At 40.5% G+C, this 20,641-nt stretch overlaps 1 protein-coding gene across 3 annotated transcripts in view; it reads right to left on the bottom strand.

Annotated features, from left to right (window-relative positions):
• grin2bb (glutamate receptor, ionotropic, N-methyl D-aspartate 2B-b) overlaps positions 1 to 20,641 on the bottom strand; it is a 147,937-nt gene that overhangs the window by 7,769 nt on the left and 119,527 nt on the right. For all 3 annotated transcript variants that reach the window (XM_082536749.1, XM_082536751.1, XM_082536750.1), the window contains exons 11-14: positions 18,725 to 18,954; positions 17,230 to 17,390; positions 15,754 to 15,941; positions 5,801 to 6,039 (exon numbers count right to left, since the gene is read on the bottom strand). In XM_082536749.1, coding sequence (XP_082392875.1) covers positions 5,801 to 6,039; positions 15,754 to 15,941; positions 17,230 to 17,390; positions 18,725 to 18,954 — 818 coding nt within the window. The remainder of the gene's footprint in view (positions 1 to 5,800; positions 6,040 to 15,753; positions 15,942 to 17,229; positions 17,391 to 18,724; positions 18,955 to 20,641) is intronic.

The following is a 20,641-nucleotide window of genomic DNA, read 5'->3' as shown; positions in this document are numbered from 1 at the left end:
GTGTTTGCTATGGTTGGTTAGTAGAAGCAGCATTTTCATGTGAGCGGAAGATTTTGCGAGTGGAGTCAAACAAGCATATTTAAATGGGGGCTGGGGGAATCTGTGGTTTAGGCAACAGCCAACTCTGAAAGGTCGAGGACGCACTACCCACCAGCCAGTGTGCAGGCCAGTATTCCTCAAAGGCGTCAACTTGTCAGAAACTGTTTCCGTCGGCCTCTTAGTCACTTTCATGAATGCGATTCGTCAACCACCCCCACCCCCTCTTTTCCTTTATGCCTCCATTCTGTCTTTGGGTCTGCCTTATCTCCGTTTCCGGGTGCTTTGGTGAGCAGCAGCCGCTCCGATGGGATTGTCTGTCTTTATCTGTCTGCATCTATCGCTACTACAGCTGCAGTGAAAGGTAATGAAACACAGGTTCTAGGCACACCACTGTGTCTGTTCTCTGCTACCCTTTGTCCTGTTACCAGTTTTATTCTTTTATCATGACTGTTGCTAACTTATCTTTTGATCTGTCTCTGAATTTTCTTAGCCCCTTGCTGTCCCATCACTTGTCACCTTCTTGCTTTATGTGACCTGCCCTGCCATTTGGAAATATTTCTCGCAGCTACAATCTTCAAACAGGCATGGAAATGTATGACAGACATCTGTATGGGCAGAAATCTGTGCCATCAGAAACTGAATTTGAATAAGTTCAATTTGAATTTGAATTGCTCAGATTGAATCTGAATTGTAACTTGAATAAATGCTTTTGAAAACTGAATTTGAATTAGTCTAATTTGAAATTGAATTTATGGTTTGAAAATGAATTGATTTGCTTTGAAACTGCATTTTATCCTTTAAAAATTCAGCTCTCGAATAATTTCAGTTTCACTTCTCACCATTCAGTTTCAGTTCTACAATTCAATTTCAGTTCCAAAATTCAGTTTTTTGGAACTTACATCCGGTTCCGGTTCAAGCGCAGATTAATAGAACTACGTTTTACTAGCGAACCGAAAGTGTTACCGACGGGCATCTACAGCGTCTTGAGCTGAATTAAGGCTTCAGAAGTCATTCGTCATGTCGAATGACCAGCAGATAAACTCTCAGGTTGGTAATAAATGTATTACATGTATAAGAACAAGCGTCATGTTAACAAAAGATAGCCGTACAGTAACTGTTATGCTTATTGTAGCTGTTAGCTAAAAACGCTAATTTAGCGTAGTTTGCCCTGAATTCAGCTTTGACAAACAAATATGATCGACTGTTTCTAGTAGAATTCCAAAGTTGTCATCTTGGACCCTCTCAGAATGCTTGCAGAGACCCCTACAGTAGGGAAACATGCAAAACGGTGCCCAAACCTTTGTATTTTAGCTTTATTTATGCCTTACACAGCATCCCAACTCTTTAGCTAACTTCATAACTTTAGCTAAAGTGAATAGTTAGTCTAATTCATTAGTGCAGATATGATATGTGACTAGCACTGTGTTTAACTACCATAATAATTTTTAGGGTACTGAGTGCATGCTTAATTAGATTTTTGCTTTTTAAAAACACACTGCTCCATTACTATGTTTGACAGGCTGAAGTTGTCGGGTCACCTCCTAAATCGACCATCTTTTACAGGTGTTTTGTGCCAGAAATGGAGTGTCCACTGAAGACTGAAGATACTGAATCTCTACGCCTTGCCATTGATCCCTCTTGTGCCTTCATATAGACAAGAGACATTAACTTAACCATTCTCATATGCTCTGTACCTACATCACCTTCCCTGACAGTCGTAGCTTGGCTCATCTGAGGGTGAAATTATAAGAATGTGTTATTTTGCAAAGTGCTCTCTAGGGTTCCTAAATAAAATATGGCATTGAGGTCATTTCTTTTGAATTAATCCCTTCTTCTGAAATATAAGAACCTCTGCTGGTTTTAATGGCACTTTGGATTTCTTTACTTTCTGTTCCACTTCCAAACCCAAATAGATGCTGACAAGCTGACACAGTAACATGGAAGAGGGAAAGACGTTGGAAAGGACTACTACAAATAAACCTAATGCCTAACAATGAAAAGTGTAAAATAAGAACAATAATAATAATAATAAAGATAAAAGATGAAGTAACATGTTTTTAGTATTTTATTTATTCCAAATGATCATCCAGATGTCTGTGACATGTGATGACAAACACCATAATGGAAGGCCTTAGTCATCACATGCTTAAACTCATATATTTTTGCATATGCTGAACAGGCAGTCAGACATGCTGTAACTGTGGGGTAGAAAACAGCATGAACACCATACGGCAGGTGTCTCAAACTCCAGTCCTCGAGGGCATGGAAAAGTTGCATGACACTTTGACCCTTGAGGACTGGAGTTTGAGACCCCTGTCATATGGAATATGACAGGTGTGGTTGAACTGCATGAAGACTCTGAAGTTTGTCTTCTCTTCTGGCAGGACAGGAATGTAGCCTTGTCCTGTGAGCCATTGTAAGGATGTACTTAGAGTAGAACTGGACTGTCACCGGCCTCAGGCTCTTCACCCTTTTCAAAGACAAAGCAGTCATTTAGATAAAATATTAGATATTGTTTACCTGTAAATGCACAAAGTAAATTTAGAAATGTAATTATTGTCAAGAGTGAACAAGTACTGATAGTGTAATCTACAGCTGTGGCCAAACGTTTAGAGAATGAGAAGTGTTGTTTGCTTATTTACAAAGTTTGCTGTTTCAGTGATAGTTGTATATCACATTATATCACTTCAAACAGAGGTGATCCAGTAATGCTGCACTAATGAATTAGACTAACTATTCACTTTAGCTAAAGTTATTAAGTTGGCTAAAGAGTTGAGATGCTGTGTAAGGCATAAATAAAGCTAAAATACAAAGGTTTGGGCACCGTTTTGCATGTTTCCCTACTGTAGGGGTCTCTGCAAGCATTCTGAGAGGGTACAAGATGACAACTTTGGAATTCTACTAGAAACAGTCGATCATATTTGTTTGTCAAAGCTGAATTCAGGGCAAACTACGCTAAATTAGCGTTTTTAGCTAACAGCTACAATAAGCATAACAGTTACTGTACGGCTATCATTTGTTAACATGACGCTTGTTCTTATACATGTAATACATTTATTACCAACCTGAGAGTTTATCCGCTGGTCATTCGACATGACGAATGACTTCTGAAGCCTTAATTCAGCTCAAGACGCTGTAGATGCCCGTCGGTGACACTTTCGGTCCGCTAGTAAAACGTAGTTCTATTAATCTGCGCTTGAACCGGAACCGGATGTAAGTTCCAAAAAACTGAATTTTGGAACTGAAATTGAATTGTAGAACTGAAACTGAATGGTGAGAAGTGAAACTGAAATTATTCGAGAGCTGAATTTTTAAAGGATAAAATGCAGTTTCAAAGCAAATCAATTCATTTTCAAAATATAAAATTCAATTTCAATTTAGTGATGATCATTTTCAAACCATAAATTCAATTTCAAATTAGACTAATTCAAATTCAGTTTTCAAAAGCATTTATTCAAGTTACAATTCAGATTCAATCTGAGCAATTCAAATTCAAATTGAACTTATTCAAATTCAGTTTCTGATGGCACAGATTTCTGCCCATACATCTGCTTGACTAATCCGCTCTTGAGTTGTAGGAGACAATTCTGAAATTTGTCTGCAACTAGAATTTATTTAATTCAACAAGTGACAAGCTCTTCTCACGCTTTGTAAAAAAAAAAGAAAGAAAAAGAAATCTAACACAGATGGAGGTTGCTACCATTTCAAAAACACAGAAGACAGTGTGCTTCAGTAGCGCTTATGGCCTGCACTCTCTTTTATTGTCCTTCTGGTCATTCTGAGTAGGTGTAAACCAGATTACCTTACAATTAGAAACACCTTCATCCTTAAGACCAAACCCATAAACAGCAGTGTCCCTTTTTCCTGGGCAATAATAACTAAGGCAATTTGCATACAACAGCAACCTGCTTCTTAAAAGGTAACATTATGCAAATGCTTGACACTTCAAATGACTATTTATATGGACCCAATTTACATGGGGAGGAGGTGACAAGGTAAAAAAAAAAAGGTTTCAGCTTCTCTCAGGTTTCATTTTTAGCATGCTAACTCCCTCTGCTTACAAACAAGCACGGCACAATGAATGACTTCCAGGAGAGAGGCTCTGAAAATGTGTCCAAATCTTAATGATTTCTGTGTCTCGCTTCTTGACGATGGCTCGCTTTTCACCTCAGCTCCAAGTGCAGGTATTTCTAGCAGACAGAAGCACATTTGCTTTTCAGATATGGATAACAAACAGTTTGTGTCAAGCCTCTGAAATGCCTACTTTTTGTGTTAATTTGTTATTTCCAAAGAACCAATCAATTCCATTCAATTCAGTTTTATTAATGTAGCACCAAATTACAACAATAATTGCCTCAAGGTGCCTTATATTGTAAGGTAGAGACCCTACAATAATACAGAGAAAACAGAGAAAACCCCAACAAGCATATGACTCCCTGTGCTCATGCCCCTATGAGCAAGCACTTAGGTGACAGCAGGAAGGAAAAACTCCCTTTTAACAGGAAGAAACCTAGAGCAGAACGAGGCTGTCATCGACGAGGGCCGGTCATCTGCCGTGACCGGTTGGAGGTGAAGGGAGGAGGATGTAACAAAACTGATAAAAATACAGGATAAGCCATTTGTGTTAGAGTTGATGGGCGTTATCGGGTGTTTAGCTGATGACAAAGTGTCTCAGTACTTCTTTACGGTCATATTTGTAGAGGCTGGAAATTTTTTATTTTTTTTTAAGTTTTCCTGGGCTTTGTTTCTCTTTTTTGTACTTATACCTGGCCTGCTGAGAAGCACCTGCAGGATCGAACATCAGGGCCATGAAGCGTCCTTTCTTCTTTTTTCTGTTTTTGCACTGACATGTGAACAGCAGAGCTTCAACATCAACATATTGACTTGTCATCATAGAAAAGACAAAAATGCACCCAAGTTCACTCAGATTTCTTGTCTTAGTGTACTGATCATGTGATTTAGCACAGCATTTGCTCCATGCTCTTTAGGAAGAGCTGCTGTTGTCGCTCCTGGATGCTGTAACGTTGCATAACTTCTCATATATGTAGTCTAAGTGCTATCTTTTGAAGCTGTTTTTCACCATTTCATGTGAACATGCAGTTCTGGTAACCATTACAATTAAAGTTATGGCTTTCTCCCTGTTAAGTGTGACAGAGACCTCGAATTAAATGCCAAATAAGTTCCCCAGAGGTGTTACCAAGATGGCTGCCAGAGGGTAAGATCAGTTTCTGGAAGGACATTTGTTGCCTATGTTATTTATTTAAGATGCAGCTGTTGTAAACCCATATATCAGTGCTTTCAGAGGTCAGTTATGTTACTGCCCTGCAATGATCTCTAAAGTAATCCACCAATAAAGTAAAATAGGATTTTTTCTTGTTGCATTAATTCCACTAAATAAAATATGAAATAGATGTTAACTAACAAAAGTGACACTGAAATGCACATAATTGGATAAAGGATAAACACCTTCTTTGTCTATGACTGGCAGTATTAAATTGAGTTTGAATAGATAATAACGGGCTCTAGCAGCTATCTGGAGTATTTTTTTTATATCACTAGAATTTGTTTTTGTTGTTAACAACAGCCTGAGCTAAAAAAAAAAAAAAAAAAGAAGCCGCAGGTAGCTCAGGTGAGTCATCGCATCTCCCTGACTGACTCCATCCACCTCAACCACAGCCAGTGGTTTTAAAACAGCCACTCCTGTGATCTTTCTGTCAGAAGGACAGAGGTCAGACCTAAAATAAAACACGAGCACACTCACTCTGCTAATGGAAAAGGTGAATCCGGGCTTTCCAGAGCACACGCCCATGAAGCAGAAGCGCAGCTGCCAGTAGAACAAATGTTCACAGATGAAGGTGATGAATGACAGAACCATGGCAGCCCCGAGCATGTAGAAGACCCCTGCCATGTTGTCCACGTCCAGCTGACTGCTCATCACCTCGTTCTTCTCATTGTGGCAGATGCCCGTCAGCCAGAGGGCCTCCAACTCCTCCATCTCACCTGGAGACACATACACACCGGTCAAAAGCGCTGGTCAAGTGTGACATGCAGATGGGTTTGTAGGTGTCTAAATGTATAAATATGTGTACAAAACAAGACGGCACTTGTTTGGTTTTTTCTAGATGGGCCATTGTTGCCAAAAACAGCTCAGGTCTCATGTACATGCAACAAATGTCACGTTCTATTATTCTGACTGAATGCCCCCCAGACAAGCCTCCTCATTAAGGACTGCTTATGCAAGGCTAACCCCTTTGTTGTGTTGGTGGGGGGGGGGACCAAAAATACAACTGCCTGCTGGGACTCAGCAGTCCTAGGAGAGGAAGTGTGCATGGTCATGTGAGAAGGGTTTCCGTCTAAAAACTGTGTCGTCGCCAGTTCCGCATCCCCGGGGAGATTACTAAAGGGGGAGGACACGTCCAGAGAGATTTGTTAGATCTGTGTATGAGCTTATGGTGTGTATAAGGTATTTTCCTGCTGCTTACATAAAACTATTGTGTGTGTGAGTGTTTGCACACATAGGTGTGGTCATGTGCACTGTGTTTGTATCCAGAGGGGTCAAATTCTGCTTTTCTACCAGATTTGATGGGTGTCACAGAAGTACACACAAGTCCTTCAACACTAGTGTCCTGATGATTAAATACAGCGAGATAATGGCCCTGTTTTATAGAACAATAGAGTCTGCATCAGGAGGTTGGAGCGGTCGAGGGAGAAGTGGTTGACACAATATCAGATTTTCCCCACACAATTACGATTGCTGTGCATTTATTGCAGTGTTTGTCAATTTACAGTGAACAATACTAACAAATTAACACCAATAAAGTCCAATAAGAACTTTTTGACTCCACTATTCTTCCTAATGAGGCAAATAGTAAAAACGAAATAAATAAAAAGACATGGATAAACAAGTATGAACAAACATTGTGTACCCACTGCTGAGTTTACATAGAAAATATCACGAAGCAGCAGAGCACAGTGACTTTGTTCAAACCAGTGCTCGGTGGTTCTGGATTATTTACGCTTGTATCATATGCACATTTTTTAAAATTATTGCTGGTATTTTCAACACACGCAGATTACATTGTAGATCGTTTAGGAGTTTTGTGTTTTGCACTTTGGAAAACATATCAAATGTTTAAACAAAGAAAATGTAAGAACAAAATAAGGTCATTTTGAATTTGATGGCAGCAACATCACGAGTTGAGTCCATTATTATCTGCATAATAATGTTGCTCTTAATTAAACCTATATATACCTTTCAGCATCAATGGTGCCTTTCCAGTTCATTAGACTCTAACAAACATGTTCCCATCCCAACACATAACATCCCAACACTATGTGACAAATCGTCAGTATGTTATGCGCTCGGAGGCATGAGAGCTGTTTGGAATCACTTTGGAAAACACGATCTGATAGGGTTAAGGTTTTGGTTAAGGATTAAGGTTATAGTTAGGCCTGGAATGGAGGGCTGGAGCCTCTGCTCTGGAAACGGAGATGTGTTACCGCCACAAGTGGTAATCTGTTAGATTCAATTGAGAATCCGGATCGTCTCAAAAGGATGTGGAAGGGTACCTTTCACGTTACTATGCAATGCCTCGGGCCGTTACAAATCGTCGGTATGTGACACGTTGGGAATGAGAATGCTCTAACACCAGATTCAGGCTTTTGAACTGAGCTCTGATTACAAGCCAGATGGAGCCTCTTCTCTTTGGTCTGGAGAATGCAGAATTCATGTTTTACGAAAAGAATCTTAAATTCAAAATTGACATTTTCCACTTAGTCTTATTACATTTTCAAAGAGGTTAGGTCAAAAGAAGACGGCGGTGTTTCTGGATCATTTTCATTTATGACTACGTTTTTGCAACATACATTTTTAGATGACGCAGTCGTCTCACAGACACTGATTTCTGGAAGTGTTTCTGAGTCCGTGCAGTGATTTCTATGACAGAATCATGCAGTCCTGCCCGAGCAGCCAAAGATTACAAACAGTTTTGATTTATGGACTTGTCCCTTGCGCACAGAGATTTCTCCAGATTCTCTGGATGTTTTGCTGATACTATGTAATATACATGATTAGAACTTCAGTTTTGCAATTTTACATTGCAGAACAATATTCTATAATTAGGATGAAGTTCCACAGCTTGCAGACACAGTTTTGTTTGCAGATTGGGGAATCTCTGTCCATCTTTGCCTCTGAGAAACTCTGCCTGTCAAACATGCTCTCTTTATAGTTCAGTTCAATTCAGTTTTATTAATATGGCACCAAATCACAACAATACAACTTTATGCTGTAAGGTAAAGACCCTACAATAATACAGAGAAAACCCTAACAATCACATGTAGCCAGTGTTGGGAAGGTTACTTTTAAAATGTATTCCATTACAGAATACAGAATACATGCCCCAAAATGTATTCTGTAACGTATTCCGTTACGTTACTCAATGACAGTAACGTATTCTGAATACTTTGGATTACTTAATATATTATCATGCTTTTTACAACAACGTGAATGTACTATTGCTGTGTGATTTATTACTATTACTGAAGGTCCGCGACTCCGAGCTGTAGTAAAGGGACCTCTGACTAATACGGCGGGGTCGCTGTCGGCTCGTAGCCGAAAAATAGCTTTACTTTGTTGTGTGGGTCAACTTTTCTTGCGAGAGACAGAGAGAGACATTGAAAGACTGCTCCAACGGAACTTATTGTTTTCGGAGGAAAACACGAACACGGTGTACAGTCGAGTCTTAATAGCTTACTTACAACTGGGCTCGTCAGGCACTCTTCTTGGCTGAAGTGGTTATTATTATATTTACATGCTTCCAGCTCCCGTTTTTCCTCGATGACAACTCCAACCTTTCCACTCCCCTTTTTGTAACTGTATTCTGAATACCACCTTTTTAAACGGTAACTGTAACGGAATACAGTTACTCATATTTTGTATTTTAAATACGTAACGGCGGTACATGTATTCCGTTACTCCCCAACACTGCATGTAGCCCATGTGTAATCACTTGCGTGACAGTAGAAAGGAAATATGCTTTTTAACAGGAAGAAACCTCCAGAAGAATGAAGCTCAGGGATGGGCGGCCATCTGCCGCTCGATGGTCCAATCATTTTACTGACTTGTTGAAAGTTCACCTAATTAGTTACAAAATGTTCCTCCAGCTGTTTCTTTTTAGTACCACTTAATTTTCCAGCCTTTTGTTACCCAACGTTTACTGCCAAATTCAAAATGAGCTAATATTTGTTTTATGAAATAAAAATGTCTCACTTTCAAAATGTCATGTTTTCTGCATTTTACTGTGAATAAAACATGGGTTTAGAATATTTGCAAATCGATGCATTCTGTTTTTAGTTACATTTTTCAACTTTTGTGTTCATTTAATTTTTGTTTGGGTGTATTGACGAAAAACTACTTTGGTTTAGGGAAAAATTGTTGCTTAGGATAAAATATTAACCCTGCATGTTAAAAAAAACAAAATATGCATGTCATCTATGTCCATATGTCGAGGTGAGAGTAAGAGACACAGTGCCAATGAAGACGGCAAAGCTGTGCACGTGTTTGAGACTCCATTGATAAAACAAAAGTATTAGACTTGCTGGGACAAACAGTAGGTTGGTACATTAAGACCAAAATGAGCCTCAGTGAGGGATACAGAGCACTGTGTTATGTGGTAGTATTAAAGTGGGGGGCTGACAGTTTTTTCATGCTGATGAGTAACACACAGATAGTCATTGGATGGACTAAAACAAGGAGTATAACCTTTCAACTTGGGGAAATGCAATCCGTTGCAAGGTGATTTTTTTGGTGATTAAAGAACTACTTTTGTCACATCAACAGAGCTGAAACAATAGAATGAGCATCACGTCACATTAGGGCAGAAAGATTTGGGAAATAAATGGCCTCAAAAAGGAAATTTAAATGATCAAAGTGGTGGGAGATTGCCTGAGAAATATTTGATAGAATAACCTACTTTTTAGACTGACTTGTGACTACAAAGCACAAATGGGAATTCATTGATTCCCTTTAAATTTCCAAACAGATGTTTAGCTCCAGCATGACTGATTCATCTAAACAGTTTGCAACAGCTCTCCAAACTGAATACTTACTGCTATTAAATCTGCATAGCTTGCGCTTTTTTTGTAGAATGTGAACCAAATTGATGATATATTAGATTAATGAGCAGAATTTATCATGTGAAAGAAATATCTATGATTAAAATTCTTCTCCTATTACTCTGCTTATTCTTATTTTTCATTGTTCCCACCCCACCCCTCTCCTCCACCTTTACCTGTTCCTCCTGATCCTGCATCATTCCTGGCTGTTCTGTATGCAGTTCCACTATTTCCTGTTGCAAAGCCGCTACTGACCCCTTCCCCTCTGCATACAACTTGACTCAAACAGGAAGCAACGGAAATGAGCAAACATCGATGAGTCTGATCTCTTAACCTGTATGTGTGTTGACAGCCAAACAATCTGCAAGAGGTAATGAGAGGTAATGCTTGATGTGCTGGCCTCGTGTACACGGCAAGATTTTACTTCCATTTGGATAAATTCGTGGAGATGTGTCACAACACTCAAGCATCCACACAGCTACATGTCACAATCACATCCTTTCACAAGCCAGCACTTTAATGTACGCCACTCGGGAAGTTCCCAACAGTGTGTGTCGACGTCTGGATCAATCTGACTCCGAACGATCTGATCCAAGGTGAATGTTCTCTCCGTACTGACCTCTTTATCCATCTCGCACGACACAATGGAAAGTGATAGCACCTGGAAGGCCACGTCTGTGTATGTATGAGTGTGTGTCAGCGTGCTGTAGAGTATAAGATCTGGCAGGTAGTGAGGTGAGCAGTGTGGAGGACATGCTATCAGTCGAAGTGGAGAAGGTGTATTCTCTGAAGGCAAAGATTCACATCAGGAACAGTTGTGTCTTTTATTTCCTGAGGTACAAAATGTAACGGTAGTAGGCCAAGGCGGTAGTTTCACTATTATTTTTTTAGTACAGTAGGGTACTGTGCAAAAGTCTTGAGCCACCCCTCATTTTTTTAAAATTTTGCTTGGAAAATGAGGAATAAGTTTACTGAAACATGCCATCACAGATGAAAAGATAATAAGTAAAACAGAATTTGTACAGTTTTAACAAACTTAAAAGTAAATTTTTGGTATGACCACCTTTATTCTTCAACACATCGTGAACTTCTGTGAACAAGCTTTCTGGTAGTTTCTTTAAGTAGTCTTGAGTAAATGTTTTTGAAGGCTTCTTGAAAGACATTCAAAGCTCTTCTTTGGATGTTGGCTGCCTTTTGTTCTCTTCTCAGTCAAAATGATCCTAAACTGCTTCAACAGTGTTGCCGTCAAGGCTCTGGACAGACAATCCATGACTGATAGGTGAGTCATGCTGAGTGTTTTTCTATTCAAAACACTCAGTGTTGAATAGAAAGTGTAACATGGGGCGACCGTGGCTCAGGGGGTTGGGAGGCGTATCTGTAACCGGAAGGTTGCCGGTTCGATCCCCGCGCTCTCTGTCCTGGTCGTTGTGTCCTTGGGCAAGACACTACTGGTGTTGGCCAGAGGGGCCGATGGCGTGATATGGCAGCCTCGCTTCTGTCAGTCTGCCCCAGGGCAGCTGTGGCTACAACCATAGTTTGCCTCCACCAGTGTGTGAATGTGAGAGTGAATGAATAGTGGCATTGTAAAGCACTTTGGGTGCCTTGAAAAGCGCTATATAAATCCAATCCATTATTATTCAGGTTCTATTTTACTGCACTGGCTGAGCGTTTGGGATCATTGTCATGCTGAAAACTGAAACTGTTGCCAATCAGATGCATGGTATCATGGTAAGATTGGCTTCTTAAGGAAGAGACCATTTCTGATTAGGCTTCAGCAGAATCTTTGCTAGGTTGTCTGTTATGTATTGACACATCACCTTTATACCTTGAGTGTGGTGTCTTTTTATGCTTGAATAATTCATAGGTCACAGTTATGTGGTTTAAAAAAAAAAGAAGAAAAAAATCCCTGAAAATAATCAGCTACAAGAACTAGACTGAAAACTAGTGAAAAAGCAGTCGATATCCAAAGAAACACTTTGAAAGTCCTCCTGAAAGCCTCGAGACCTCTTTTAAAAAATTACCAGAAAGTCTGGAAACAAAATATAAAGAAACGCAGGATGGCTCGAGACTTTTGAACAGTATTGAATATATAACTTTAAAGGTCAGACTCTATTTTCTGTTTCACACAAATATCAGACAGACTCTTCCGGGTCGGTCATTTCATTTAAATTAATTAATTAGACTGCATTTCCCTTTCACAGCTACCAATATGCGAAGGACATCAAACTATTTTCCTGGGGTGCTTTAGTTCCCCCTGGAGTACCCCTCGAACTTTTCCCTTGTTAACATTTCTGACTGGACTAATTTATACAAATAACACAGTCTACATTCAGCAGTTGCACGTTTCATGGGTGGAGAAACTACCACCACTGACAAGTTGGTGACAATTGGTGATTTACAGTATGTACAGTCACATGAAAAAAAGAGCTTTCCCAGGTTTCAGTGCAGTCCTAGGAAAAACTAAGTATACCCTTACTGCTTCCTCAGGAATTCAGAGGGTAAGTAGCAGCCAGATGCTACGGGCTTGAGTAAATGATTGACATCTAGTGTATACACTTCTACAAAAGCAGAAAAGTTTTCAGTTTTCCGGTCTGGAGCATTAAGGTGTATGTTAATACAACGCCACAATCTTCTGAGGAGTGGACATCCCAGCAACTCCAATTCACCCCAAAGTCAGACTCAGAGAAACTGCAAAAAAACTCTGTAGATACAAATCAGACTCCACAGGCCTTAGTTAGCGTGTTATGACAGTACAATTAGAAAAAGCCCAAACCAGTATGGCCTGTTTGGATAGGTTGCTTTTCTCAAAAAAATGAACATGGCAAAACAACTTAAGTTTGCAAAGTTTATCTGAACAAATCACAAGACGTCTGGAATAATGTTCTTTGGAAAGACAAGACCAAGGTGATTTTTGGCCAGAATGCACAGTCTATGTTTGGAGAAAACCACCACAACTCGAAACAGCATATCAGCGAAAACACCTCATGCTAACTGTCAAGCACGGTGGTGGCGGGGTGATGATTTGAGCCACAGGACCTTGGCCCATTGCAGTCATTCAGTCAGCCATGAACTCCCTAAAGCTTGGTTCATGCAACAGAACAATGATCCCAAGCAGACCAACAAATCTATAACAGAATAGCTGAAAAAGAAAACAACTAAGCTGTTGCAATGGCCCAGTCAAAATCCACACATCAAAGGTCGTGGTCAGACCTTAAAAGAGCTGTGCATAAAAAAATGAGTGCAAAAATCAATAAATTGAAGCAATGTGTAAAAAATACTGGGGCAAAATCCCCCAACAAAGATGTGAGAGACTGACAAAATCACAGAAAAAAAATTCAAGTTATTGCTGCTAAAGGTGGTTCTACAAGCTTTGAATAATGGAGTGTACTTGGTTTTTCACGGGACTGTGATACAGATGAGCTGAATTCATTCTAGGTTCACTATAGTTTCATTTGTCACCTATCTCACTGCACGAACCTCTGCCAGCAGTTTGTAGCCAACCCTCGTCCAAAAGGAGTTGCAAAGTTTGCACCATCACTGTGTACCCAAACCTTGTTTGCTAGCCCAATACTCTGATCATGTAGAGGGTGGCAGCTCAATACTAAGCCTCTCGTGGATCAGTGCTCTCATCATCATCACTCTTTTAGAATGACATCAAACATCCTGCTGCTTTCTTTCAGTCACCACCCAAAACACACGGAGCTGGAGCTTAAAACAAAACAGAACCGGCAAACTGAGAGCATTGCTCTGTGATGCATACAGTATCACATTTCACAGACGGTGTCAACACCATTATTTTCTAGTTCCTCTCCTTTGAGTCCTGTATTCAGGACTCTGCCTCCTTTATATTGAAATAACACCATATTGATGTAATGGTGCCACCATAATATATGATGAAGCTGCAGCACCAATTTAAAGAAAGATAAATGTGCTGGTTATAAGCACTCAGCCCCAGAACTCCCTGCACATATCACGTATCACACACACAGATACATATATCTGTGTGTGTGTGTGTGTGTGTGTGTGTGTGTGTGTGTGTGTGTGTGTGTGTGTGTGTGTGTGTGTGTCAGAAAAGAATAATAGGTCCACTTGAAAGTAAAGTCCTTCCCATTTTTTGACTGATGTACAGTTTAATAGATACAGACATATAAAAACTTTAAAGCTCAGTCTACAATGAAAAGTACATACATTTTTAAAACCTTCACCACCTCCACTGTATTTATACATATATCTGTGTGTGTGTGTGTGTGTGTGTGTGTGTGTGTGTGTGTGTGTGTGTGTGTGTGTGTGTGTGATAAAATATGGCCAGTTTTTTTTCTAATTTTGGATTTTTGTGAATGACAGTAAACATCCCTGTTCCTATTTTTCTGTTTAAGATGGCTATACCCACCAGACGATACCTACCTGGTAACCATACCCACCTGAGATGAACACACCCACCTGCTGTCCATACCTTGTGTTCACGAGGAGCAGTCGATCATAGTAAAGGAGGCTTAAAGTGAGAAGAGGTGCTAAAACTGCTTATTTTAGACAGTGGATGATCTATGGGTGTTCAATATTACAAAGGTAAAAAGAAAACTTTGACTTAAGCAAAGTTACTATATTTTTATTTTGACTCAAAACAGAGTCAAAATCGAAATATAGAATTTTTAATGGCCGTATCAAACCCCCTTCGATATATTACTGCTGCAGACAAACATTCAAATCATGTCACTGATATATGTATAGGACCATCCTTACTGATGTGCTCCAGACCGAGCCTGAACAAATCAAATATATTTAAGGTGTTCGAGCTGAATTTGGTTTTTCCACCTAATCACTCTGCCGTTCCGTAGGCCCTGTTCCTGAAATCAATGTGGAGACATAAGACGATCACAACAATCGAACAACATCTACAGGGTTCAGCATTTCAAGACCACCTTTGTCCAGCTTTACTCCTAGCAATGTTCAGTTAAGGTCAATATTTAATTTCTTTGCCAAAGCGGGCTTTTGCAAAAACACCTCCCGAGCTACCAAATAACCAAACCATCCCCCGTTGAAACTTTCATTTCTACAGCCACAGCAGCTGCAGCCTTTCAGGCCTGCTGGTACCGCGCTGTTGATTAAGGCCTGCGATGAGCCAACCTGGCTCTGGAGGCCTCATCCTGCAGCTCGACAGCCTCGCTGACTGCTGGGTTTCATCAGCAGGCTCTTGGGTTGTCACCATAGCGAGCACCGGCCACCTTCTGAGTCACTGCTCCTTCCATGACTCCAGTTTTACTACCCCGATGAGAGCATGACTTCACTTTGTTATTTTCAACCTGAATGATTATTGTACAAATTAAGGCTGCAGCAGAAGTTTCTTAAAAGTAATGGTCTATTTAATTTGCCTGTAATATCACTATCACAACATTACTTGCCCAAGCCCTCTCTGCAGTAGGCAATAGTCACTGCAGTTATGACACTAAAAACACATCATTATCTTTAAAAAACTAAATTTACATGACAATTATCTAATCTTTTAAGACTGTGATGACTTGCATAACTTGTATAATTGTTATATGAGATACGAGACACTAGAATATTTATTAATTTCCTGTATTGCATCATTTCACTCCTTACCATCTCCAAATAGCATCAGAATAGCCAGATCCACGGCCCGTTTCCACCCTGAGTCTTTCTGGATGGCGATGCCGTATCCGGTGGAGGCAAACACTTTGCCGCTCCCGATGGTGACCAGCTTACACCCCTCATCTCTGCCAGCCATGTAGTTTAGCACTGCAGCGTCATAGATGAAGGCATCCAATTTGCTGTGAAGGATGACAGAAGAAAAATGAGCTGGAAGTCAAAGCTGTGAAGCCACCTTCACCACAAATAGTGACAATGTTCAAATCACCGATTCATTATGTCAAATGGAGATTTTAAGACACTGAATCACAATCATCTGTGTCATTGAATGGTCTGAGAGGTTCCCTGTAAAGTACGGTGTGATTAGGCAGTAAAGAAAAAAGGCGGGTAAGTCATTTTTAATGATATGTTTGTCTCTGCACATTTTTGCATGTTGACCTGACCTGGTATCCACTGCACTGACTGCAAACTCCAAGCTATGCTTGTTTATGATTAATTGGTATTAATTCTCTTTTTTTCAGGTAACAGTTAATAAGAAATTGCAAAACACTGAGAAAATTTACAAGGAAATTGAGTTTCTCTCATATAAAGTGCTACAAGGCAAGACTGTGTGATCTTTTTAAGGCAGTAATAGCACAGAGGCAATTCAAGTAAAATACAAATAAAATATAAATTAGTACAGTAAACCAGGTAGGAGAAATTTAGGCCATTAACTCTTCTGTAATGAGGAAAGGAATCTATTTTAGGTTGTTCTCTTGTCATGGAAATTGTTTAGGTGTCATCATGTGATAGATAACACCTAAACACCGGTCATAGAGTTCAAATATAAACCTCGCTGTTTAAATGACCAATTCCATTCAGATGTGAAGAAGTAAAATATATCACTTTTGTTTCCAGTGTTGAGAACGAATCTTCAAGCTCAGTAACTAAACTGACCATGAGACCAAAGTGTTTCAGGGTCTGGGGTGGTGAACTGCCATGTTTCCTGTAAAACCTCTGCATTGTGTTCTATCCATATTAACCCTGGGTTAACAGATACAATGACATGACGGTCTTCAGATTGGTGACAAATCTCCACCAAGGGCCCCTCAGGGCTCCAGGACCTCTGTGCCCTTCATCACAGGTTCGTCCCTGTTCTGTTTTCTTCAGCCGTGGTGGGTGAAAGCGTTTGAAGACAGGGAGAGAGAAAGAGTGAAGAGGAAGTAAAGATGTTACCTAGCTTTCAGAGCAAACGCATGCTACGCTGCTATTCTGGGTGCCAGTGGCAGGCAGATACGCTGCCCACCCACATTACCCAGAATGCTCTCTTTTCCTCTGTCTCCCTCTCCTTTTTCCTTCATCATCTTTTCTGTGTATTGCATCAGTACAGGACCTTACGGCTCCATAACACAGTCTCTCTTCTCCCTCCTGAAATCTTTTCAACTCCCTCCTAGCGTCCCACATCAGGCCCGCTATCTCTCTGCTCCTCACCCAGTCTTCAGACTGTACAGGGCTTCGTCTACATTCTTCTGGTGGAAGCTCGTCATGTAGGCATGCATGTCCCGGTAGTTGTTGCGGATGTTGCGTTCTGTGCTCCCATTGGGCACCGTGCCGAACCGGAACGGCGGTGAGAATTCGTTAGGCTTCTGGAACTGCGGTGGGGGGTTTCGGGAAAAGAAAACACACAGAGAAAAGAGCAGTGAGCTGCATCAAATATCCTTTTAATGCACTGTTAAGCAGGACTTTAGCAAGCTTAAAATCAACTAACTGTTTAGAGATGTGAAGAATCCTTGGACATGTTTAGACAAATATGTATGACTCATCAGATCAAGTTCAGAATAAAGATCTGCAATTTATGTTACAAGCATAAAAATGCTGAAAAGATCAAAACAGCAGTTTTAGTTTCTTAGTTTTATTTCTTATTTAATTACTTGATGCAATCGTTAATTTTTTAATTTTTCTAGATTAAATGACAAATTCAAAATGCACATCAGTCTCATCCATCCATCCATACAGGGTTGTGTCCCCTTATGAGAAGCAATCTGTGCAATCGTTTTGCAATCAAGTGTGGAAAGATGTTGAGAGTGTAACACCCTCGACCTCTGGACAGAGGAAAAATAAAAATTTAAATGCAACCGCCAGGCAAGCATTTTTTTTATTTGTTGTAAGGAGGTTCTATCTATTTTTACTCTGTGACTGAGCTATTACATTAAACTACCAGTTACAATAAGCTAACGGCCCCATTCTGAAAAACCACATGTTGCACCTGCATCAAAACTAGCTACAGTAGCAAGTTAGCAGAGAGATCAAATAAGTTCAAAGCACTGAATCGAAACACTCATCCATAATATTTTGGGGGTTTTTGGTCTCATCTTCCTCCCCTCACCCCCCACCGGTCACAGCAGATGGCTGTTCCTCCCTGAGCCTGGTTTTGTCGAAGGTTTCTTGCAGTTAAAAGTGAGTTTTTCCTTCCCACTGTGTGCTTGCTCAAAGCAGGCTGCTGTCTGCAGTAATACAGGCTCCTTAACTTACAAAATAAAGCACCTTTAGGTGGCTGTTGTTGTGATTTGCTGCTATATAAATAAAACTGAATTGAATGGTAAATGGTAAATGGCCTGCATTTGTATAGCGCTTTTCTAGTCCTAAGGACCCCAAAGCGCTTTACACTACATTCAGTCATTCACCCATTCACACACACATTCACACACTGGCGATGGCAAGCTACATTGTAGCCACAGCTGCCCTGGGGCGCACTGACAGAGGCGAGGCTGCCGGACACAGGCGCCACCGGGCCTTCTGACCACCACCAGTAGGCAAACATGGGGCTAGTATCTTGAATATTCATTCTAAACAGAAAAAGTAAATTAATAAAAAAATAATAAAACAGACACTAGTTTCACTCCAAATTAAGTAGCCCACTCTCACATGTGTTCACACCCATCTGCTCCTTCACCCCACAAACTATCACATTGCCTTAAATTCACACCTTTTTGTCTGACAGGCCTGACACCTGGTCAACGTACTCCTCCTGGATCATGAAGGCAGCCAGGTTGGCAGTGTAGGATGCCAGGAAGATGACAGCAAAGAAGGCCCACACTGACACCATGATCTTACTGGTGGTGCCTTTGGGATTCTGCACAGGGACAGAGTTGTTGAAAACCAGACCCCAAAGCAGCCAGATGGCCTTACCGATGGTGAAGGAGGGGCCGCCGGGCTCTGGGAGACAGAATGACAGGAGAGGAGGGGGAGGAGGAGGAGGATGCAAAGCAAAATGGGAGAAGCCATCAGACTGCTGAACACGTCATAGACACCTCAGCTTCACTATTGGAACTTCAACATTATGCACTCCACACTGTATATAAATGCCACTTGTTTTGCACATATTCAACTCTGTATATTTTATATATTTTATTATTATTATTATTATTATTATTTATTTTTATTTTTTTTTACTATTTAATTTGTAAAAATGTGTATACACACACACACACACACACACACACACACACACGTAGGAAAATATTTAGTATACACATCCAGAAATGCATACACTATTATATATTGTACATATATTTATTAGTTTCAGGTTGGCCATTCTTGTATTTTGCTCGTTTGTGTTGTTGTGTTTGCACATCTCTGTTGCTTGTGGGGCTCGCACACAAGAATTTCACTCGCATGTGCTGTGCCAGTGTGCCTGCACATGTGATGTGACAATAAAAGTGATTTGATTTGATTTGAAAAAGGGATCAGTTTCACAGATCACAGGTATTACCTTGCTTTATCTGCATTTACTCATTGAAGGACTCATTTGATGGATGGGAGGAACACGGCATAGATTTAGCCCCATCCTTTAGTTTGTCAGTGATCGCAGGATGTGCTCTACAGTCAACATCTGTTCTTCCAGACATGGCAATGACAACCCACTGTTACACACTACTAACTCTGCTCCACCTACCTCTACGGGAGTATGACAAGGTGGCAGGAAGGATACACTACCTACCACAGAAATGAGGAGAGGGACGAAGGGAGGTGGGGGGGAGATGGGCGCACAGCAGGCTGCAATTACATATGCTACAGCTGCAGCAGCAGTACAGGACAACAGCCTTACACAACCCAGCGATTAAGTGACACAACCCATAAGACATTCAGAAAACAGCACTGTAGGAAACATTACTCCAAACTATTTTATTCCCTTCGGTCCTTGAAAGAAAAAAAAGGCTGTAAGCAGCAATATAACACTTCTCTGATTTTATCTTGAGAGGTTGCTATTGTGGCAACCTAATACAATCCTCAGAGTCAAACAGAGCGAGCATATAAAAGCTAGAGGGAAAAAAAGGAAACCCAGAATGAATCTGAGCCATTGATTTTGATAGGCAAGTTGATATGAATGGAGTGCTGAGACTGCATTTGATTCAACAGGGTAGTGTTGTTTGATACTGTCAGACATCATTAGACCTGACATACATTTTCAGTGTAAGGTACCAGATCTTGTTAACTGTATACAGCAGTTTTACAACCGTAGATGTGGCGGTGTAATGCTGCTGTACTATTTGAGAACAGAAACGATTTTGTAATGCAGGAACAGAGGAGTCTTTGTTTTTGCGCAGCGATGCTAAGAATACTTAAGATCAGCTATCTGGTTCTTGCCAATGATCCTTTTCATTAGTGAAAGAGCTTAAGTGACTATAGATGCAGATAAGCACTCAAGACATCAAGTAGGAAGTCCCAGAGCTCCAGTTGAACTCATTCAGACGGGATTGTCAAAGTAATTTAGCACCTGGAGGGCTCAGTTTGAATGCTGCATTCAAGTTAACAAAGCCTGCTGGCTAAGACTGCATTAGAGCACATCAGATTGCCTAAAAATGTACCTCATTGTTACCTTTTAGCAGCAGGAATCGAGTGG

This window comes from Aulonocara stuartgranti, assembly GCF_965226115.1.
Source record: "Aulonocara stuartgranti genome assembly, chromosome: 6".
Lineage (NCBI taxonomy): Eukaryota > Metazoa > Chordata > Actinopteri > Cichliformes > Cichlidae > Aulonocara > Aulonocara stuartgranti.
Note: the sequence above shows the minus strand (reverse complement) of the source record. Positions and strands in the feature narration are given on the sequence as shown.